Consider the following 24,045-nt stretch of genomic DNA (forward strand, 5'->3'; position numbering starts at 1 on the left):
GAGGGGTTCCTGTTCGTCTGGTACGTGCATGTCCTATGGCCCTGTGCGTTCTTCCTTGGGACGTCCGTGATTCCCTATGGAATGGCCACGCAGCCAATGAAGAGCGTCCTTCAATGATATGACTGCCCGCGGTCACTATCATGAGGGCCTCCGAGGCGGTCGAACGATGGCACTTGTGTCAAATTTTCGACTAGTGAGTCATCCCGGTGGGTTTCGCGGCGCCCCTGTTTGATCCTCCGTGTGATCTCGTCTCCGGTTTACGTATTTTTGTCGCCTCTGCGTGAGGACTGTTGTGGCACGTGATGTAATACCTCGAGTCTCCCGCGTGTTGCAACTGTTGTCCAGCGTGCTGTATGTTAGGGAGAGGTATTTTAGTGGGTGCAAGCCCCACATATCCCGGGGGACGGCCCCCGGTAGAATGCGCGAGGCGTTTTTCCTCTTCCACGAAACAAAAAAAAAAAAAAAAAGGTTAGGTTGTGACCGGACGGTACGTGTTGAGCCCGATTCCGGCGGATAATATTCCTATCAAACGGTCGCCACTCGGTTTTACCTTAGACTACCGAGAAGGTAAGTTCGCATCAACGCCCCGATTATTCGCAAGACGCTAATAGGAATTATTTGTTTCAGAAGGATGTCCCTGATGGATCACCGTTGCTGCTTCTCATCCCTGGATCCTCGCTTTACATCGCATACCAGATAGAGGTAAGTAAGGATAAATTAATTAAATCCTAATTGTTTGAATTTTATTTCAGACTGATGTCCCTGTTGGATCACCGTTGCTGCTTCTCATCCCTGGATCCTCGCTTTACATCGCATACCAGATAGAGGTAAGTAATTATAAAATAATTATGTGTATAATTATTTTATGTTTTGTTGCAGATCGACGCCGGAATGGATCGCCGTTGCCGTTATCCGTCTCTGGATCCTCGCTTTACCTCGCATACCAGATAAGGATAAGTCCCGATAATTATGTTTAATTACGTACTAATTCGCTTCTTTTCTTTCAGGTTCCCGCCTCGGATGGATCGCTGCTCTGTTGCTGCTCTGCTTCCCCGGATCCTCGCTTTACATCGCATACCGGATTGCCGCTGGCCAACGTTGGATCATCGCCGAAGGACAAGGTAAGTAGAAGGTAAGTATCGATAATTTTTTATAATTAATCAGGAAAATTTGTTTCAGAATTAATTAATCTTTAATTCCAGATCATCATTTCAACATTACAGGCCGTTTCACAATATCATAAAGGTGTCTCACAACGCGAGTTTCTCGCCTCGGTGTGAATGTCGCTTTATTTTAATAAAGTTGCACAATTATTCAAATTGCGTATCTCGGCTTATTCGTTTAGTCGATACGATGCTTTTATTCCAGATAATTATTCCGATCGGAGGACTTTGTGCCTCGTGATTGTTAAACTATGATCACGCACTCGGCCGTGACCATCACTCTATCATACAATGTTCGTGCGCTGAATTAACGAACGAGTATTCGGTGGTTAAATACAATGATTAATAATGTCCGCACAATATTCCGTATCCGCGTGACCCAATGCCCGTGGTTGTTATATACTCGATAATTGCACTTCCGTTAATTAACAATGTATCCGAATTTCAACTCGCGTATTGTTGCTAACACTCGATTGTATTTGGCAATTAATTGCCCCTCGCTGTTAGTTAAGACGAGTAATTTTACGCGATAGTACGCGGGAGTTCTCGGTTGTAAAGTATAACGCGTATGCCGATCGTACAGAGTGTGATACGTGTATTCGCCACGGCTATACCCGAGAGACTGCCTCGAGCGGTCGCTCTCGCTTGGGCTCCCCACTTATGCCGGATCGTTCCCACTCCCCGGAACTTTCTCGATCGTCTATTGTTCGCGGCCGGCACATCTGGCGCGATCAGGCGAAAACATGATGATTTTCACTACCCTCTCGCGTGCCCTTTTGCGCATCGCCCGTTCTAGAAGGTTCCCGTGGAAATTTCCACGCGCAACGCAGTGCGAGAACCTTCCTTCCTCGGTACCGCTGCACCAGGTATCCACTCGCGGAAACTGTTCGACGCGGACGACGTCGACCCATGCGCACCTCCTCGGAGATGCCCCTGAAGGTGAATCTGGGTGTTCTCCCTGTAGACGACGTCCGGGTGACGTCGGTGTCGTCGGCCGCTGACGCCGACCCTCTGGCTGGGTTTCCCAGGAGCTAGTATCGCTGTTCCGGGCCACTGTTCCCGGAGATGATGCGTATCCCGGGGATCTTTGTCGGAGCTCGACGTCGACCCCCTAGGCGGGTGTCCCAGGACTTGGTAAGGCCGTCGGATGGATAAGTTCCTGGCGAAGATGCGTTTCGCCCGGTTGTCGCCGGATCATGGCGCCGACCTCCTGGGAGGGTGTCCCAGGTCCTGGTAAGGCCGTCGGATGTGCAAGTTCCTGGCGAAAGTGCGTTTCGCCCGGACTTTGTCGGACAATGGCGTTGACCTCCTGGGGAGGTATCCCAGGTCTTGGTAAGACCGTCGGATGGGTAAGTTCCTGGCGAAAGTGCGTTTCGCCCGAACTTTGTCGGACAATGGCGCCGACCCTCTGGAGAGGTTCCTCTGGTCCTGGCGAGTCCGTCGGACCCCTCTTTCCCTGGAGAAATTACGTTTTCCGGGGATTTTCACCGGGTCATGGCGCGCACCCCTTGGAGCTGTTTCCCAGGTCCTCGGATGACGTTTCAGCCTGGTTGTTCCTGGAGAAGATGAAATTTCCCCAGAACTTAGTATTTCCTTGGCGCCCACCTTATGGACGCGCGTACCGGGTCCGAGGGATGATCCTCCGTGCCCCCGATACGGGTTATCGTCGTAACTCTATATCGGCGTTTGGAATTAAACGCGCTTACCTTCGTACGATTATTATCGCTTAAACTATATCGACAACCGCTAAATAATATAAGACCTTTATGATCGGCGGTAAGTCAAACTATCAACTAAACGTGGTTTTGTACCGGTCGGCCGGATATAACTCTAAACTAAAATTACGCGCGGTATCTACCGTCTTGCCGAGCCTATATTCTAATGATACGCAAAAACTAAATGTACTTAGCCATACGGGCTGTCAATGCAACTTAATATATCTCTCAGAAGCGCCGTAAGTGTAATATCAAAATAAAAAATGGGCATAAATGAAAATGAAACGAAAATAAAGTAATTGACCATTCTGTCAAGCGATTTATGCAACTCAAAACTACAAAATGAAAAAAACGTGTATTTGTATATATTAATCGACGAGCCGTCTTTCCCTATTTCGGCTTCCAGGCCTCGTCATCCTCGCTCTCGCTTTCTTCCGCCGGCGACTCGAAATCGTCGGAAGGCTGCTCCACCGGGCCGATCGGGAAATCATACCCTATAAATCCCGCGATCGCGTCTATTGGCGAAGGAGGCGCGGGAGTCGTTATCGGGAGCTGCAGTGCCGACATTAACGGCGTGGGCGGCATGCATGGGAGTTCGGTCTCCCTTGGTATAGCTGTCGCTGCTGGGTCTCCTTGAGGCGGCTGCGCTCCTTCCACCGCTCGTTCTGCCTGTGCCGCGCGTGGCTCCGCAACGGGTAGTCTCCGCAATATTACCCGGGGTGATTGTTTTGTCAAGCGACGCGGCTGTTGGGAAGTGCCCGGTCGCATTCTCCCCGTCAGCTTGGCGTCGGAAGTATCGTCCCGCGTCAAGCTTTCCTTGTCATCGCGATTGTGGCGCTTCGCTCTGGCGCGGCGTTTGTCGTCATCACGGCGTCGTTGTCGGTCAGTCTTCTCGCGCTTTGTCCCGCGTTTCTCCGTTTCTTGGAGCTCGCGATTGCGCTTGTTAGCCGTCTTTGCTGCTCTTCGTTCGCTCACCCCCATAACGATTCGCTCCTTCGGTTTCGTCGGGTGCTGCGACGTGGCTGAAGTTGTGGCTTTCGGCGGTTCTATCACCGTCTCGGCCTCCGACACTGAGTCCAACTGGATCACGTATATGCCCGTGGTCTCCTTGGCGTCCTCCCCTTCCGGCTGATAACGTTTCTCAGGCCGGCTGTGCGATTGTATGAGCGATGCTCCCGGTGTGGGTGGCCTTGTTTTTAGCGCTTCGCTCGAAATCGATTGGACCTCGGCGTCGCTGTCGTCCATTCGTTTTGTCAGTGGCTCGCGTCTAACTTCCTCGATCTTTCGTTCGGGCGTTGTTTTGCCCGTCGCGGTTGTCCGTTTCGCCCCATCGTTCTTCCGCGTTGGTTCCTGGGTTCGTTCTGGGTCGCTTTCGGGCGGGCATGTATCGACGTGAGCCTCATCGTGACTAAACTCCAACATTATCTTGAACGGCCGTCGTTCTGCTTCGTTCGGGCATCCCCACTCCACTGAGGCTAACAACGTGACCAATGCTTGGTCGCCTCCGCTCGATGGATCTGGCACCCTGAAGTCCTCGATCATGCGAACCTGTCTTCTGCGATATATCTCGCTCCTTTGTAACTCGTCCGCGGCGTTTCGCACTTGATCGCGCAGCTTGCACAGCTCGGGTGTCGCAATGTCTGGCGCCGGTGGCGTATTTGCCAGATATTCGTCCACCATTCTAGCATGTTGTTCGGTGACGTATCTATATTGTTGATACTCCCGCCGTCTCTTCATCTCAGCGATACCGCAGGCTAGGTGTTTCAACAGCTCTGTTTCCTCCATCTCAGTATAATTTATTGCTTGTTGCCCTCGTTGCGTCATGCTGGCTCGTGTCTCTGCGGTTATTCCCCGACTGGTACTAGGCTGGGGTTGTTCCGTCGGCATTCCGCCTTGGTTGCTGCCGCTCGGCTGCTGTGGGTCATCCTCAGGAAGGGCTGCTTCTGCTGATCCCCTCCTCGGTTCGGGTTTGTCATCCTTAGCCTCGATCACTTGGACAATCTCTACGTCGGCGGGTGCCCGCTCGTCGTTGCTCATCATCCTCGTCGGCTGGTCATCGGTCATCACGGGTGGGTCGGGTATCATGGGTGTTCGATGATCATTCATCTCCCCGACATCCATCGGCAACTGTTCGACCGCTTCGGTATCCGTCGCTGGTCGGTTATTCCTTTCGCCTTCCATCTGCGATGTTGCGATCGATGTGCTCTCGCTGCTGGTTGTAGAGCTACTGGGCACTGCGAATCGTCGCTCCTGCCTCACTCGTACGTCTGCGCAGTTTGTCCCCACTACTACGGCGCACCTGCGCAGTCGACTGTCGCTCTCGCACCACTTGGCGAAATTCGCACCAAAAAAATTTTCTCGGAGACCCCTCGTGTGGGTACTCGTTTTTCTCGGCTCGCTCAGCGCTTTTCGATCGGCAGTATCCCTTTTCGCGTTCGTATTTTTGGATTCACGACTCACACTGTGCTTGCGCTCGTGTGGTGTAACACCATATCGAATACACTTTTCTTTTCCGTGCCTCGTCGCCTTCTCAAAATTTCTCACGCGTCTTTTTCTCGGCGATTGCATTCGTCTCGACGATCTTGGTCTCTTCCTCGCTCCGCTCTGCTTCCGCTTGCCTGCACTTTCGTACTCGGACTCCTCGTCAGTCGTACTTCGCGTCACTGTCTCTGTTCGCACTGGCCGGTTCACTTGACGCGATTTATCCCGCGACGCGATTTTATCGTCGAATTTCACGCGTTTTCCCGTGTACTCACTCGATCGTTCGCGACGTTCGTCACTTCTCGGCGTCACTTCGTTCGTCGGACCGACGATTGTCACGGATTCGTTATCACTGTCGGTTTCGCGGTAGCTCACCTCGTTCCGTTTTACTCGCGGCTTCATTTTTCTCGGCACTATTTCAGGACTCGGTGGCACATAGTCACTATCGTCTGTGTTGACGTACACGGCATTCACCGCTTTCGCTGAGTCTTCCTTGGTGATTTGCTCCCCGTCATTTTTCGTCTTCGGGATGTTTGACTCCCCGTCATTGTTGAGTTTCGGAGCGTTTGGCTCCCCGTCATTTTTTACTTTTGGGAGGCATGGCTCCCCGTCATTCTCTCGAAACAATGCCTTTTTAACTGCATCTCGTGGATCTCGAAACAAAGTTCGTCTCACTCTCTTCCCGAATCGACGTAATGATCGTTTATGCTTCTTCTTCGGTTCGTCTTTAACGAACGGAGAATTTTGTCGGATCTTTTCCGCGATTCTACGGTCTCGGGTTATGCCGTTGACCATCTGTCGGGTCAGTTCGACCATTTGTTTTATGCTCGTATCGGGTTTGAGAAAATCTGGGCCGTGGTACTCCTTCATCATTCGCATGAATATCTTCACTTGTTCTCGCAGCTCGACCGGATCAAATCTCTTACGGAAACTTATGTCCATTTGATTGTCGCACGATAACAACATTCGGTATCGCATTTGGAAATCGATTCCTATCACCATCTCGAATGCCATCTCGTCCACCACGCAGCAGTCATGCGAGAATTTGTCTCCGTGGTATCGACATAAGATACGTAGTTTACGTTTGACCGTCGCTCCCTCGTTGCTGAACGCTCCTTTCAATTTGAATTCGTCCACCGGCACTTCTTCGATAATTTCACCCGATTCGCTTAGCTTCTTTTGCAAGTCGGTTGTGATCGCCGTAACCTGTGAGCCTGTGTCTATCAGTGCTCTCACCTTGCATTTTTCGAATTGCAGTTCTATCATCGGAACTTTGATTCCCTTTTCGGCGAGTTCCACTTCCCGCTTGAGCACCTCGATTACTTGTTCGGTGCTTACGGTGTTCGACGGCACACTGGGTTTTTCGTCCTCTTCCGGCTGTCGCGTTATGGCACAGCACTCTTGCTCGCTCTCCTCCGAAGATTGTTCTTCGGTTTCCTCTTCGCGTTGATTTTCGCCGTTCGCCGTGATTGCCGCGAGGTTTCTTCCTCGTTCGGTCTGGCGTGGCTGTGTTTTGTCGCGATATCCCGTCCTCGGGGTATCTTTGTTTCTCGTATACCTGGTGGTTCTTGTTTTGCCCTCGTTATCATCACTGTCTGGCAATTCCACAATGTCGACATCTCCTATCTTGGCTTCGGATGCGTCCGACTTTCGCCAGCTGGCAGACTTGGTTTGCGACGAATTTTTCGCCGCGTCGCGTCGGGCGAAATTGTTAGATCGGGTGTCATCCTTGGCGTAAGGTGTCCTCGTGTTGCCACGATATCCTGGATTGTCCGTGCGATAATTGTTGGGCTTGTCCGGAGGTTTGCGCGCTTCGACGCGCAACTTCCTGGTTGCTCTTTCGTTTTCCAAGGTGTCGAGCATGTCGATCATCTCGTTAACGTTTCGGACCACTGACGGTCGTAGTTCGCGCGCGATGTCTCCGTCAAAGTGCTCGCGCACAGTTTGCACTATTTCTTCGTCCGACATCGGCGGAATCAATGTTCTGGCCTGTCTGGCCATGTCCAATGCGTATTCGGTCATGGTATATTCTCCGGGTTTGAATTTTCCAAAGTATACCATTTGTCGAAATCTCATCTGGGCTTGGCATCCCCAGAAATGTTTTTTGAATGCTTCTTTGATTTCATAGATGTCATCCGCTCGCTGTAACTCGTACCATTGGCTCGCGGCACCTTTCAAGCATTTTCCGAAGTAGAAGAATTGCTCCTCTTCGGACACGTTTTCGTAACGTGCGAGTTTCTCGAACTTTTCCAAGAACCGGATTGGGTTCTGCTTGTCCGTTTTGCCTTTGTACGATAAATCGTCAAAAGGACTTTTAATCCAGCCACCTCTCGGCAGTCGGGCTTGTAACGGTACCATTTCTATCATCTTCCCTCCGCGTGTACTCTCGTCGTCGTACGCTCGCTCGCCCGGTTGTTGTGCGGTACTCCGACCGGCCGGGCCGCGATCCGTATTGTTTGTAACAACGGAATCACGCCTCTGTCGTTGAATGGTCCGCATTTCTTCCAACTCCGCGGTCAACTGTTGTATCTGTTGCATCATTTGCCGTTCGTTTTCGGTCATGGTGTCAGCCATCTTTTCTTTACTGAGGTCGACAATTTCTGTTTCGTCTCCCCCGTCGGTTGTATCTATCAGCGGTTGATTTTCGTCAATCCGTCGATTTTCTTCTTCTTGCCTGCGCAAGATTTCTTCCTCCGTGAGTGCCGGTCCGTCAGACCTTGTGAGCACTCTTCTCGGCGGTGTATGTCCCACCGTTGACATTTGGCTCGAGCGTATACAGCTCGCTTTGCCTTTTCTCTTCGCCTTTGGCCCTATTCTGACCGCTTTGGCTCACTTATGCTCGGGGAACCAGCGTTTCTCCTTGTACGTCCGTGCGAGATTGCAACACGTTTGTCATAGGACGTGCGCGGTACGTTGCGTTACGCCCTCGTGTTCGTTGTCGCCCGTTGTAATGACGTCTCGGAACTTTCGTCTTCAATTCCCTCGATGATCTTCTTTCTTCGCTCTTGGCGCTTCTTCTTTCTTGAAGTTCGGATACGGATATCTTCTGGCCCGCGATTGATTCATCCACTACGCGATCGTACAGCTTTTCGTGTGAGTTGTTATGCCGCCTCGGCGTTACTTGCCGCACGACCTCAACACTTTTCGCGCACGTTGTCAACACGCGTGTGCACTTTATCACGGTTGCCTCACTTATCCCGTTCGCGAAATCTTCCTGTTGTCGTGATGCTGTCGTAATCCTTACGCGCACTCACTGGTTCAGAACACCGCTGACACTTACGTGTCCTGTCACGGTCGCCATTTTTGAGATTATTCGGAGTGTGGTCGGTACCTTCAGCTCTCGGGTGTCTCCTACCCTGCAGGTTCCGACACGTCTATCGGCCAGCCTGTGTTTCCTCGCGTTCCTCGGTGCTCTTCTACTGTGACCGGACGGTACGTGTTGAGCCCGATTCCGGCGGATAATATTCCTATCAAACGGTCGCCACTCGGTTTTACCTTAGACTACCGAGAAGGTAAGTTCGCATCAACGCCCCGATTATTCGCAAGACGCTAATAGGAATTATTTGTTTCAGAAGGATGTCCCTGATGGATCACCGTTGCTGCTTCTCATCCCTGGATCCTCGCTTTACATCGCATACCAGATAGAGGTAAGTAAGGATAAATTAATTATATCCTAATTATTTGAATTTTGTTTCAGACTGATGTCCCTGTTGGATCACCGTTGCTGCTTCTCATCCCTGGATCCTCGCTTTACATCGCATACCAGATAGAGGTAAGTAATTATAAAATAATTATGTGATAATTATTTTATGTTTTGTTGCAGATCGACGTCCGGGATGGAGCGCCGTTGCCGTTATCCGTCTCTGGATCCTCGCTTTACCTCGCATACCAGATAAGGATAAGTCCCGATAATTATGTTTTAATTACGTACTAATTCGCTTCTTTTCTTTCAGATTCCCGCCTCGGATGGATCGCTGCTATGTTGCTGCTCTGCTTCCCCGGATCCTCGCTTTACATCGCATACCGGATTGCCGCTGGCCAACGTTGGATCATCGCCGAAGGACAAGGTAAGTAGAAGGTAAGTATCGATAATTTTTTATAATTAATCAGGAAATTTGTTTCAGAATTAATTAATCTTTAATTCCAGATCATCATTTCAACATTACAGGCCGTTTCACAATATCATAAAGGTGTCTCACAACGCGAGTTTCTCGCCTCGGTGTGAATGTCGCTTTATTTTAATAAAGTTGCACAATTATTCAAATTGCGTATCTCGGCTTATTCGTTTAGTCGATACGATGCGTTTATTCCAGATAATTATTCCGATCGGAGGACTTTGTGCCTCGTGATTGTTAAACTATGATCACGCACTCGGCCGTGACCATCACTCTATCATACAATGTTCGTGCGCTGAATTAACGAACGAGTATTCGGTGGTTAAATACAATGATTAATAATGTCCGCACAATATTCCGTATCCGCGTGACCCAATGCCCGTGGTTGTTATATACTCGATAATTGCACTTCCGTTAATTAACAATGTATCCGAATTTCAACTCGCGTATTGTTGCTAACACTCGATTGTATTTGGCAATTAATTGCCCCTCGCTGTTAGTTAAGACGAGTAATTTCTACGCGATAGTACGCGGGAGTTCTCGGTTGTAAAGTATAACGCGTATGCCGATCGTACAGAGTGTGATACGTGTGTTCGCCACGGCTATACCCGAGAGACTGCCTCGAGCGGTCGCTCTCGCTTGGGCTCCCCACTTATGCCGGATCGTTCCCACTCCTCGGAACTTTCACGATCGTCTATTGTTCGCGGCCGGCACATCTGGCGCGATCATGCGAAAACACGATGATTTTCACTACCCTCTCGCGTGCCCTTTTGCGCATCGCCCGTTCTAGAAGGTTCCCGTGGAAATTTCCACGCGCAACGCAGTGCGAGAACCTTCCTTCCTCGGTACCGCTGCACCAGGTATCCACTCGCGGAAACTGTTCGACGCGGACGACGTCGACCCATGCGCACCTCCTCGGAGATGCCCCTGAAGGTGAATCTGTGTGTTCTCCCTGTAGACGACGTCCGGGTGACGTCGGTGTCGTCGGCCGTTGACGCCGACCCTCTGGCTGGGTTTCCCAGGAGCTGGTATCGCCGTTCCGGGCCACTGTTCCCGGAGATGATGCGTATCCCGGGGATCTTTGTCGGAGCTCGACGTCGACCCCCTAGGCGGGTGTCCCAGGACTTGGTAAGGCCGTCGGATGGATAAGTTCCTGGCGAAGATGCGTTTCGCCCGGTTGTCGCCGGATCATGGCGCCGACCTCCTGGGAGGGTGTCCCAGGTCCTGGTAAGGCCGTCGGATGTGCAAGTTCCTGGCGAAAGTGCGTTTCGCCCGGACTTTGTCGGACAATGGCGTTGACCTCCTGGGGAGGTATCCCAGGTCTTGGTAAGACCGTCGGATGGGTAAGTTCCTGGCGAAAGTGCGTTTCGCCCGAACTTTGTCGGACAATGGCGCCGACCCTCTGGAGAGGTTCCTCTGGTCCTGGCGAGTCCGTCGGACCCCTCTTTCCCTGGAGAAATTACGTTTTCCGGGGATTTTCACCGGGTCATGGCGCGCACCCCTTGGAGCTGTTTCCCAGGTCCTCGGATGACGTTTCAGCCTGGTTGTTCCTGGAGAAGATGAAATTTCCCCAGAACTTAGTATTTCCTTGGCGCCCACCTTATGGACGCGCGTACCGGGTCCGAGGGATGATCCTCCGTGCCCCCGATACGGGTTATCGTCGTAACTCTATATCGGCGTTTGGAATTAAACGCGCTTACCTTCGTACGATTGTTATCGCTTAAACTATATCGACAACCGCTAAATAATATAAGACCTTTATGATCGGCGGTAAGTCAAACTATCAACTAAACGTGGTTTTGTACCGGTCGGCCGGATATAACTCTAAACTAAAATTACGCGCGGTCTCTACCGTCTTGCCGAGCCTATATTCTAATGATACGCAAAACTAAATGTACTTAGCCATACGGGCTGTCAATGCAACTTAATATATCTCTCAGAAGCGCCGTAAGTGTAATATCAAAATAAAATATGGCATAAATGAAAATGAAACGAAAATAAAGTAATGACCATTCTGTCAAGCGATTTATGCAACTCAAAACAAATAAAACGAAACGTGTATTTATATATATTATCGACGAGCCGTCTCTCCCTATTTCGGCTTCCAGGCCTCGTCATCCTCGCTCTCGCTTTCTTCCGACGGCGACTCGAAATCGTCGGAAGGCTGCTCCACCGGGCCGATCGGGAAATCATACCTATAATTCCGCGATCGCGTCTATTGGCGAGGAGGCGCGGGAGTCGTTATCGGGAGCTGCAGTGCCGACATTAACGGCGTGGGCGGCATGCATGGGAGTTCGGTCTCCCTTGGTGCAGATGTCGCTGCTGGGTCTCCTTGAGGCGGCTGCGCTCCTTCCACCGCTCGTTCTGCCTGTGCCGCGCGTGGCTCCGCAACGGGTAGTCTCCGCAATATCACCCGGGGTGATTGTTTTGTCAAGCGACGCGGCTGTTGGGAAGTGCCCGGTCGCAAGGTTAGGTTGTGACCGAACGATGCATAATCGGGCCACGGGGTACGGTATTTTGTCCTATTAGTCATCGGTCGCCACTCGGTTTAACCTTTATGTACCGAGAAGGTAGGTATTCGTAATGAAAATCAGCCAAAATGTGAATAATTTGTTTAAACAATTTTATTTTTTCAATCCCGCCACAACTGCTCGATAAGCATCGCCTGAGCTCTAGATACCGCTAGGTATGACCTCAATCGGCCAGCCAGGGATGCCTGTTAGCCGGACAGCTGCTTGATCAGGTAATATCTCCTTAACCCTTTGACTTTTCAGATTCCCGCCACGGTTGCCTCCTCTGGGATGCTCTACCAATCGTTTCCACTATCAACCATTCATCTACCTCATCCGTGGAACCATGATAGCCGGACAACCGCTTGATCGGCTAAGTCCCGACGTTAATATAAGTAAGACGCTACTAATTCTCTTTTATTTTCAGGTTTCGTCGATAGCTGCTTCATCACCATCGCCGATGTCGTAGATCACCGCTGCTCACCGATGTCTAGGATCAACGCGTCTAGGAGATAGCCGGACAACCAGGTAAGTACGAGAACTGTCCGCGTAACTACAACTAATATCAACTTTTTTCAGGTTTCCGCCACGGTTTCCTCATCGATGGCCTCCTCTGAAGTAGAATCTGTGATGACCTTGAAGATCGGACCACGCTATCACCAAGATGGCCGGACAGCCGCTTGTTCAGGTAAGTTTCCGGGTAAGTAAAGATATTTTCGTCTGAATTTTTGCAAATAACGATTGCTTTTATTGTTAACTATAGTTGCACAATGTTGGTGGTTCACAATTAACGATTGCCACATAAGATGGCGGTCGCACGTCTCGCAAAGTGCGATTTCGCGATTCAGGTACGCGAGACCCGTACGTCTTTCGTATCGACGTCACGTAACGCTGTTGGCGGGCGTTCCCGTTTGTTAATAGCCGCTGAGGTAGTCTTAATAATCGTATTCCGTTTCGCGTTCGCGAATATTCTTCAACGATACGCCGGTATAATACGCGCGAGAGTGCTACCTTCGAGCGACCACGAGAGACTGCCTCGAGAACGTTGCTCTCTCGGGCTCCCTACCACCGAGTTTTTCCCCTTCCATATGGGTCTCGGTCGCTTTCTCCTCTCTGGAAATTTCCATGCCTGCGCTCGAACAATAGGTGTTTACGCGATTCGGCACACCAGGTGTGCGCCAGATGTTCGCGATGGAAATTTCCAACGCTAGTACACTATATGCGTCGCGCTCTCTCGATTTCCGGGTAGCAACAAATCAACTTTTATAATATCGACCTTTGGCCGACGCCGACCTGTGCGCAAGGTCCATTCGATGTCCCTGATTACGATTCCGCGTCGACTTCCTGAGGAAGACGTCTGGATCGCGTTTAAAACGTCCGCCAATAACGGCGACCCAGATGCCCACTCTTTAGGTCCCGCTCGATCGTATTCCGGCCCTACTTCCTGTAGCCGACGTCTGAGACTACTAGTTGTCCGGACTGTCCGGACAACCCCCTGATTTTGATCGCGCTTCGATCTTCGGGTGTACCAGGTGTCCCTGGTGACGCACTCCTAGTTTTTGTCATCTGTCCGGCAAACCGGGTGTTTGCGCGGTCAGATCGCAATCGCGATTGATTCGGATGTCTTCTCGACCTTCCCCGAGTACGCATATTTAATTTCACGCCGGTCCGACGCTCGGTTCAAGATATCGGGTCTGTCCGGCAAACCGGATGTTTGCGCGGTCAGATCTCGCTCGCGTTGGACTCGTATGTCTTATCGACGTTCCCCGAGCAAGCATATCGACTCTCAGTTCGCTCCGACGCTCGGTTCACGATATTAGGTTTGTCCGGCAAACCGGGTGTTTGCACGGTCAGATCGCGTTCGCGTTCGGTCTCTAGGGTCTGTTCGTACCCCTGAACATGCATATTTCATGCCGCGACGCTACGACGCTTCGCTTGCCATGTTGCACTTTGTCCGGCAAACCAAGTGTTTGCGCGGGCGGATCGCGTTCGCGATAGTCTCCAGAGGTCGGTGAAGCCTTCCTCTGGCGGCAGTTCAAGCCTTTTGGCGCTGCGTCGCCGCGTTCGTCATTCGGTGACGTGTCCGGCAAACTTGGGGTTCGCGCGGTCGGATCGCGCTAATTCTTGTATGATCCTCTTGCGAGGATGTCGGGAGTCGGCATCTCGACTCTCGTTCGCCTGACGTGCGCGCTGTCTGAATCCCGCGTTGAAGATTGTGTGTGGCTCGACCAATCATCGTGCCGGTGCTCCATATGATCCACGCACCTATTAAACGCAAATGAAAAACTGCTTCCTGGTCGGGCCTGGCACTTGGTGCCAAAAAAGGGAAAAGAAACTAATTGTGGATCACTGAAAAGAAGTGCTTATGTACTAAGTGGGCCGCTGCCCAGCGACCGCTGTCGCATATCTTATTTATTACCACGCCGGACGGATAGGCTAAATAACTTTATTATAAAAGGTAAGAACTATGTACAATCCCGTCCTCGGAGCGTCTTGATCTCTTAAAATTATTCCGGGGATGTCCCCCTTTCGTCGGCTGCGTCGCCTTCCTCGCTGGATGGGCTGGCGAAGTCCGGCTCGTCCTCGTCCTCCGGCTGCTCCCACGGCTGCTGCATCGGCACAGCCGTAATCGACATCGTGTCCGTAACAGTGACACGGGTGAGCTCGATTCTATACGCGCTGTCGAAAGCCTCGGCAGCGCGTCTAATGGCTTCGAGCTCGGCGAAAGAGCCCCATGAGCGCGCGTCTCCCGCCAATTGTACGGAGTGCGCAACTACCTGTCGGCTTACCGCCGGCGATGGCGTGCTTCGCCGGCTCACCTCCGCTACTGGCCGCGGCTGCGGCGTCGTCCGTCGCTCCGCTCGGCTTATTTCCTCGGGCGTCAGACGTGCAAGGACTACCCTCGGTTGGCCGAGTAGTTGGCCGCGCACCGTCTTAGTGCACGGCTTCAAGGTTAGGTTAGGTTCCCTCTCGTCCCCTCAGGGGTCAGGGGCGGACTTCGGGGGCCCATCTGAGGGCTTTCCGGGCCACCCCTGATACGGGTTTTGCGAACCCGAGGTACCCGAGCACAGCAGCACCGTAATCTTCGTCAGTCTTCGGACTGGCGGAGACCGGGGAGTCCCACGGGACTCGCGAGGTAGGCGGCCTCTATAAAAAGTCCGCCCGGCTCGGACGGAGTCGTGAAGGAGAGCTTGCTCTCCCAACCGTCCCCCCAGGGGTCGGGGGCGGCCTTGGGGGGTCCTTCGGGGCCTCTGGGGGGCGTCCCCGATACGGGCATGGCAAGCCCGGGGTACCTTAGCTCGGGCAGGCTGGGCCCGTGAGGCCGGGAAGCCAAAAACACATTTGATATAAATTGAATTCGAAGCAATTAGTAATGACTTGACGTAAATGGATTAAACGAAGAAACGGATATATTCTGTTTAGTATTAATAAATTATCTTCAATCTGGGCTGCGTTCCAAAATTTAATCTTAATAACTAAAACGCTATAACGTACGTGACATAAACGTGATTTTAGTTTCCAAGGTTAAATTTTGGAACGCAGCTCTGCATGTTATATATGTATAAAACATTTATGAATTTAAATAGTTCGTTTTTGAATAGCAACTGCTTAAAAATAATATATTTTGTAATATTTTTAATTGTGTGCAAAAAAAGAAATGTGGATATTTCTTGAATCTTCTTTTTTATTTGTAGAAAATATGGAACATCTTTCTGCAGCAGAAAGAAATTTGAACTGTAAAATTCCTAGAATGAAATTACAAACTACAGATCTTTGCAAATATGAAGCACGTAGTCAACGAAGATGTCGAATAATTAAGTCTGAAATATTTAAATCCAAGAAAATAAAAAGAGCCAGGATCAAGCACTCGCATATTCAGGAGGAACTAAAGACCGTATATAAAAAGAGTAATCTCCCCGGTAAGAAAACAAACTTAAATATATTATAAAAAAGAACTTTTGTTATTATATACATATAAGTTTACTTTTAATGTAACTATTTAATTAATTTAATTCACTGATTATGGACATTGTAATCGTAATTTTATTATAATAAAATGAAAAGTAAACTTATATATATATATTATATAAATCTTATATATATATATATATTATATCTTTATAAAAATTATAGTATTAAAAATGTGTATATAATAATAGTAGGTATATATATACATACATATATACATTTTTAATACTATAATTTTTATACGGTATAAAGATTTATATAAGTTTCATATAAAGTTTTTAAAGTTTATTGACTAACTGGGTTAGGTGCAATCTGGTGTATTAATGCTGTCAGTACGCTTACACTCATTGCTTATATTTTTTTCTAATATTTTTAATAAACATTTTTTTTTGGCTTACACATATAGTATTAGTAGCACGGTTTAGTTGCTTTATCATTTTGTGAAAGAAGGAAAAGAATCAGGAAATGATATGTCACGACATCCTGTATATGCATTAATACATGTTTGTACATGAAACGACCCTTTCAGTAGGCGAACGGGTTTCAGCGGCGGCGATCCTCCGTTGCACTCGCTACGGTCGAGAGAGTTTTACATGCAAGATGTTTTTACGCCTATACATAATTAATATTGTTTTATGAAACACAATAGAAAACTTTTTAAAATTTATTAACAAGAATATTGCAAATGAAAAATTACGTTTATTAACAATATAAATTCTTTATAAAAACTTAAATTTCATACATTCTACAACTTTTTGACATACAAAAAAACTACTTTAAATTTAAATATTTATTTCAATTTTATATATGTTTACTCTAAACAATGAATAGAAAAAAAATTGATTGCACTGTAGTGGACGAACATTGTTAGACTGCGAACGTCGTATGAATGTCTCAAACTTTGGAAGTGAGCATTATGTGGATCACGACTATAGTCACTCTCCGGTCGTTACGAGCGTTTTGTGGACGATGACTGTAGTGATTGTTCGTATCGAAAGGGTTAAATTTCAGATATATAGAACTGTTTGTGATTAAAATATGGATATCAGTAAAATACATGAAGGTCAATATAATAAAAATTACTAAAAAAGAATATATTGTCATATAAATTAGTGAACTTATCAAATAACACATATATTTTACATAATCATATTTGCGTCTTATACCTTCTACATCTTTTACATTTAAAATAATACAAATATGGCGCGTAGTATCAGTGAAGTGTGTTCGATTTGCGGACTCGACCTGACACCGAGGGTGCGTTCCACTTATCGCTCACAACGCTCGTGGAATTATTTCATTCTTGTTGCTTATCAAATGTTAAATAAGGACAAAATGATGCACGCGAGCGTTGTGAGCGATAAATTGAATGCAGTCGGAGTCGACTTGAGTCAGGGAGTCGATTGTGTATCTTGAAACAAAGTGAAAATAACTAAAATAAGAAAATTTACTAGAGTATCTATGACTTTATTTGTCGAAATTAAGTAAATCTGTTCACTTTTGTAATTTTTACCTTGTTTCAAGATACACAATCAACCCCAGCGAGAAATGACCCGTCTATCGACGTCTAATTGACGTCAATTAAACGTCTACAGACGGGTCATTTCTCGCTGGGATCACCAGATCAAAAGTCCGATTTGAAACTCGATGTCTGCAAAAATCGGACTTTTGATCTGACTTGAGTTGACTCGATGTACATAGTACATATGTATGTAATACATACGCGATGTGTACATGCTTACGTAGAAGTGCACAAAAGTGTAGTAAATGCAAAGCTTCGTTCAGAAATTCAACTGGTAACTCCAAGCTATAGTTTATGTCACGTATGCTATAGCATTAAGCCCGGTCTATATAATTCATAGTTCGCGAAACGCAAGATACACGGATAGTCTACATGTTAATATAATACCTCTATATACCTCTAATATACCTCTATACACAGAGGTTAGATTGACATGTGGACTATGCGTGTGTCTTGCGTTTCGCGAACTGTGAATAAATGTAGATCGGGCTTTAGAGTTATCTAGGTATGCTTAGGCGTAATTCCTGAACGCACTCCAGACATGAAGACGCGAACAGAAAAGTCGTTCAATGGTGTTGTGTCGGTCACATGTATATTTAATCAAAATCATCTCCTTCATAATGTGCAATGGAACAGCGCGAAAACTTTTTTATTAACTTTTTAAAAGTAATAACTAATTATTCCCCTTATTATTATCCACAACTTATTCTGTTTTCTTATCGTTAACTGTGGATAACCTTTCTACAGCCACATAGTCGAGAGCTATTATCATTTGACACACATTATAAATATCCAATTTATTTCGAAATGCGTGTTTTATTAGAAAATATTTTTGTTGATCTACTGATATTGTGTAGTTTTGGTAAGTTCATAAATTAATTTATCAACATACGTTCCTATTTTTTCATGGGGTATGGATATCTCTTACACTACGTTTATGCGAGCGTTACTTCTGTAGTAACATATATTCTGCAGTATGATAAATCATTCGTTTACGCGGAGTAAATTATCGTAAGTTACTACAAAATCTCGTTTACGCAAAAGAATTATCGTAAGTTACTACAGAAGTAACGCTCGCATAAACGTAGTATTACTGATATATTTTATGAAATAAGTTTTATTTACTGATATGCATATTCCATTTTTTGTTTTGTAAAAAAATGTTTTGCTAATTCTTTATCTCTTTAATTGTGTCATATCTTTTAATGTTCTTTTAAAACTTATTAATTTTTTTCTTTTTTTGTTAACTTTTATGATTTAGCGTAACGTAATACAAAGAACTCTTTATATTAATCGTAATATAAAACTATAATGCAAATAAAATGTAAATATTGTAGAAAATAAATTTAGTGTAGAAAATGCTTTTTCAGATTAGAATAATGCGATGATTTTTTTATACAACTTCATTCATATTGTTATTGTTCATAAGGCCTGTTCTTTTTAGCTGAACTTGGTGCACGGTCCATCTTTTCTCTTTTTCTCTCTAAGATAAAAAGAAAAAGAGGAAAGATGAACCGTGCAGAAGTTCAGCTGAAAAAAACAGGCCTATTATGAAATATTAAAACTACTACAAAGATCAATTTGAAGCATTATATATATACAATTTAGGGTGTCATTTTGGAGCAACTTTTTTTTTTATTTCACGAATAGCATATATACTTGCAGGAAGGTAAAATAAGATACCTGTTAAAATTTTAGCCTTTAATATTAATATTAACAGGTCGCTTATCGCGATTTTTTATTTTTTATTTAGTAAGATAGAAAAAATTTTATAACTATCTAACAAACAGTAATACAGCATTGCGCCACATAGATTTTTTGTAGTAAATTTACCGCTCTACAAAAAAGATCTCTTATCATTTTTTCATAAATTCAACCGTTCAAAAGATATTCAAAGTTAAAGTTTGATAAATTTTATAAAACTTGTTTTTGCTTATTATGAATTTTGTATCATATTGACTATCAAAAATTATGAAATTATCAATACACATTTTTGTAGAAAATTTAACAATCTACAAAAAAGGTCTTATATTTTTTTCATAAATATAACCATTTGGACGATACTAAGGTTTAGAGTTCAAAGTATAAACCTAAATATCGTCTAAATGGTTATATTTATGAAAAATATATAAGACCTTTTTTGTAGATTGTTAAATTTTCTACAAAAATATGTATTGATTATTTCATAATTTTTGATAGTCGATATAATACAAAATTCATAAGAAGCAAAAACAAGTTTTATAAAATTTATCAAACTTTAACTTTGAATATCTTTTAAACGGTTATGAAAAAATGATAAAAGATCTTTTTTGTAGAGCCATAAATTTACTACAAAAAATCTATGTGGCGCAATGCTGTATTACTGTTTGTTAGATAGTTATAAAATTTTTTCTATCTTACCAAATGAAAAATAAAAAATCACGATGAGCGACCTGTTAATATTAATATTAAGGGCTAAAATTTTAACAGGTATCTTATTTTACCTTCCTGCAAGTATTTATGCTATTCGTGAAATGAAAAAAAAAGTTGCTCCAAAATGACACACCCTAATATACATATACATCATATATAAAACATATCTATGAATTTAAATAGTTTGTTTTTTAATAGAAACTGCTTGAAAATAATAGTATACATAATATTCTGAGAACGTAGATAAGATTCTATTTTGTTTCACAGGTTTTCTTAACAAAGATTCAAAAAATAATTCCTGTTTAAATTCGTCCACCGATGAGCAGAATGAATCTTTAAACTGTATGTCACAAGATGTTTTGGAGAGTGCAAATTGCAATAGGCCCAAATTAGATTGCGTCAATATAAACGAAAGTGAGTAAGCTCTAACGATGTAAACACATTTGATATAAATTAAATTTGAAGCGATTAGTAATGACTCGACGTAAATTGATTAAACGAAGAAACGGATATATATTTCTGTTTAGTTCTGATAGTTATCTTCAATCTGCATGTTATATATCTATAAAACATCTATGAATTAGAATTGTTTGTTTTTAAATAAAAACTGCTTAAAAATAATATTACGTAATGTTTTGAGAATGTAGATTATATTCTATTTTGTTCCACAGGTTTTCTTAACGAGGAATCGAAAAATAACTCCTGTTTAAATTCTCCTATTGGTGAGAAGGATGCATCTCCGAACTGTATGTCACAAGATGATTCAAAGAGTGCAAATTGCAATGGGCCCGAATTAGATTGCGTCAGTATGAACGAAAGTGAGTAAGCTCTAACGATGTAAACACATTTAATATTATATGAATTTGAAGCGATTAGTAATGACTCGATGTAAATTGATTAAACGAAGAAACGGATATATATATTTCTGTTTAGTACTGATAGTTATCTTCAATCTGCATGTTATATATCCATAAAACATCTATGAATTAGAATTGTTTGTTTTTAAATAAAAACTTCTTAAAAATAATATTACGTAATGTTTTGAGAATATAGATTATGTTCTATTTTGTTCCACAGGTTTTCTTAACGAGGAATCGAAAAATAACTCCTGTTTAAATTCTCCCATTGGTGAGAAGGATGCATCTCTGAACTGTATTTCACAAGATGATTCGAAGAGTGCAAATTGCAATGGGTCCGAATTAGATTGCGTCAGTATGAACGAAAGTGAGTAAGCTCTAACGATGCAAACACATTTAATATTAATTGAATTTGAAACGATTAGTAATGACTCGACGTAAATTGATTAAACGAAAAAACGGATATATATATTTCTGTTTAGTACTGATAGTTATCTTCAATCTGCATGTTATATATCTATAAAACATCTATGAATTAGAATTGTTTGTTTTTAAATAAAAACTTCTTAAAAATAATATTACGTAATGATTTGAGAATATAGATTATATTCTATTTTGTTCCACAGGTTTTCTTAACGAGGAATCGAAAAATAACTCTTGTTTAAATTCTCCCATTGGTGAGAAGGATGCATCTCTGAACTGTATGTCACAAGATGATTCGGAAAGTGTAAATTGCAATGGGTCCGAATTAGATTGCGTCAGTATAAACGAAAGTGAGTAAGCTCTAACGATGCAAACACATTTGATATAAATTGAATTTGAAGCGATTAGTAATGACTCGACGTAAATTGATTAAACGAAGAAACGGATATATATATTTCTGTTTAGTTTTTATAGTTATCTTCAATCTGCATGTTATATATCTATAAAACATCTATGAATTAGAATTGCTTGTTTTTAAATAAAAACTGCTTAAAAATAATATTACGTAATGTTTTGAGAACGTAGATTATATTTTATTTTGTTCTACAGGTTTTCTTAACGAGGAATCAAAAAATAATTCTTGTTTAAATTCTCCCATTGGTGAAAAGGATGCATCTCTGAACTGTATGTCACAAGATGATTCGAAGAGTGCAAATTGCAATGGGCCCGAATTAGATTGCGTCAGTATGAACAAAAGTGAGTAAGCTCTAACGATGTAAACACATTTGATATAAATTGAATTTGAAGCGATTAGTAATGACTCGACGTAAATTGATTAAACGAAGAAACGGATATATATATTTCTGTTTAGTTTTTATAGTTATCTTCAATCTGCATGTTATATATCTATAAAACATCTATGAATTAGAATTGTTTGTTTTTAAATAAAAACTGCTTAAAAATAATATTACGTAATGTTTTGAAAATGTAGATTATATTCTATTTTGTTCCACAGGTTTTCTTAACGAGAAATCGAAAAATAACTCCTGTTTAAATTCTCCCATTGGTGAGAAGGATGCATCTCTGAACTGTATGTCACAAGATGATTCGAAGAGTGCAAATTGCAATGGGCCCGAATTAGATTGCGACAGTATGAACGAAAGTGAGTAAGCTCTAACGATGTAAACACATTTAATATTAATTGAATTTGAAGCGATTAGTAATGACTCGACGTAAATAGATTAAACGAAGAAACGGATATATTTCTGTTTAGTACTGATAGTTATCTTCAATCTGCATGTTATATATCTATAAAACATCTATGAATTAGAATTGTTTGTTTTTAAATAAAAACTGCTTAAAAATAATATTACGTAATGTTTTGAGAACGTAGATTATATTCTATTTTGTTCCACAGGTTTTCTTAACGAGGAATCAAAAAATAATTCCTGTTTAAATTCGTCCATCGATGAGCAGAATGAATCTTTGAACTGTATGTCACAAGATGTTGTGGAGAGTGCAAATTGCAATAGGCCCAAATTAGATTGCGTCAATATGAACGAAAGTAAGTTTGTCATCATAATGTAGTATTGCATTATAGGATAGACCGAGGCGAATCGGATCAATTTTTTTTTCTCGGTAAAGAAGTAATCAAAACAAATTTTGTTATTTAATTTTGTTGTAGATTCTTAATCTTTATAGTTTTAGCTTGGATTATAATAAAATAATACATAAATGTAATATTTGTTATTGTATAACAAAAAAATGAAAAGAGAATGATCCGATTTGCCTCGGTGTCACGTCTGACGGTATAATCACCGCTATATTCCACCCGCATAAATTTTTTTTTTGATTTTCTACCTTCATTGCTAGAAGTCCCCAGCATCTGAAAACAATATTATAATATAACAATCATTTTTTAAATTAACTGTCACAACAAACACTCAGCTGATGCGAACACGCGTTCTTAAAGCAGTAGACATAAGCCTAGAGAACATGGCTGCCTTAAGGTACCCTTTCAAGCTTAAGCCCATTTTCATGAATCACACTATAAACTTTTGGACAATTGCTTGTTAAAATTCCCCAGAATTACTAAAATTGATCGTAAATGAATATTACAAGCTTTATGAGATCTTTTATGCAATATAAATTCAATTCAACACACAAATAAATACATGTTCCATAAGAATAAACTCAGAAAATTAAAATAAAATATAAATAAATTAATTAAAAGTAGATTATTCATAAGAACATAACCTTTTATGCCTAAAGAACATTATCACGATAAAATAATAATTACCTCATTAGCATTTTTTCAAACATGATTGTTATAAACAATTTAATTATATTATTAACAAACCTAGTTAATGTGATTACTGGAACTATCACAAAAAGTCAAATAACTTTTGATTATAAACCATTATTGTATCTCTCAAAATAAACTAATTAACAATAAAATTTATCATAAAAATATTATTAAAGATGATAAATAAATCACTGCAGATACTCAGCAGAGCATGTCAAATAACCTCACAAAAACCCCACATCATATCTCTTCTTAATTCCGAGATATAAGTAAAAATTATGGAAATCCATAAAACACAGAAATTTTAAACAACCTAAAATAATGCCCTTAATTATCTGAACACAACAAAAGAAACCCCATCTTTCTATCTCTTACCGTTCTCGAGTTATAAATTATTAAAGTTTTACATCCGCCATTTTGAATTTCCTATCCTTTAGACTTACAAAGACCAAATCACTTTTACATTAATATTTTAGTCTTTTATACATTTTAAAGCTGAAAAATTTCATTTCTAAACAAAAATTTTAACACTTAATTATTATGATAAAAATGGAATCTCTCATACTCCTAAAT

The 24,045-nt window shown here is 43.4% G+C and overlaps 1 protein-coding gene and 1 long non-coding RNA gene across 2 annotated transcripts in view; both read left to right on the forward strand.

Moving 5' to 3' along the window:
- LOC139823859 (uncharacterized) overlaps positions 1 to 24,045 on the forward strand; it is a 315,960-nt gene that overhangs the window by 156,573 nt on the left and 135,342 nt on the right. The gene's annotated exons all lie outside the window — the stretch shown is intronic.
- On the forward strand, positions 17,996 to 22,859 carry LOC139823882 (uncharacterized). The gene is made up of 9 exons (XM_071796361.1): positions 17,996 to 18,337; positions 20,155 to 20,301; positions 20,559 to 20,705; positions 20,965 to 21,111; positions 21,371 to 21,517; positions 21,777 to 21,923; positions 22,183 to 22,329; positions 22,585 to 22,731; positions 22,852 to 22,859. Exons 1-9 carry the CDS (start codon positions 18,283 to 18,285, stop codon positions 22,857 to 22,859), a joined length of 1,092 nt encoding a protein of 363 aa, XP_071652462.1. The 5' UTR covers positions 17,996 to 18,282.

Source organism: Temnothorax longispinosus, unplaced genomic scaffold, assembly GCF_030848805.1.
Source record: "Temnothorax longispinosus isolate EJ_2023e unplaced genomic scaffold, Tlon_JGU_v1 HiC_scaffold_20, whole genome shotgun sequence".
Taxonomy (NCBI): Eukaryota; Metazoa; Arthropoda; class Insecta; order Hymenoptera; family Formicidae; genus Temnothorax; species Temnothorax longispinosus.

Bases quoted from the DNA above. Each gene is read 5' to 3' on its own strand.
- LOC139823882 (XM_071796361.1), top strand. From the start codon at position 18,283: ATGCGTGTTTTATTAGAAAATATTTTTGTTGATCTACTGATATTGTGT. The intron at 18,338-20,154 runs GTAAGTTCATAA...TTTGTTTCACAG, and splicing joins ACTGATATTGTGTAGTTTTG to GTTTTCTTAACAAAGATTCA. The intron at 21,518-21,776 runs GTGAGTAAGCTC...TTTGTTCTACAG, and splicing joins TTGCGTCAGTATAAACGAAA to GTTTTCTTAACGAGGAATCA.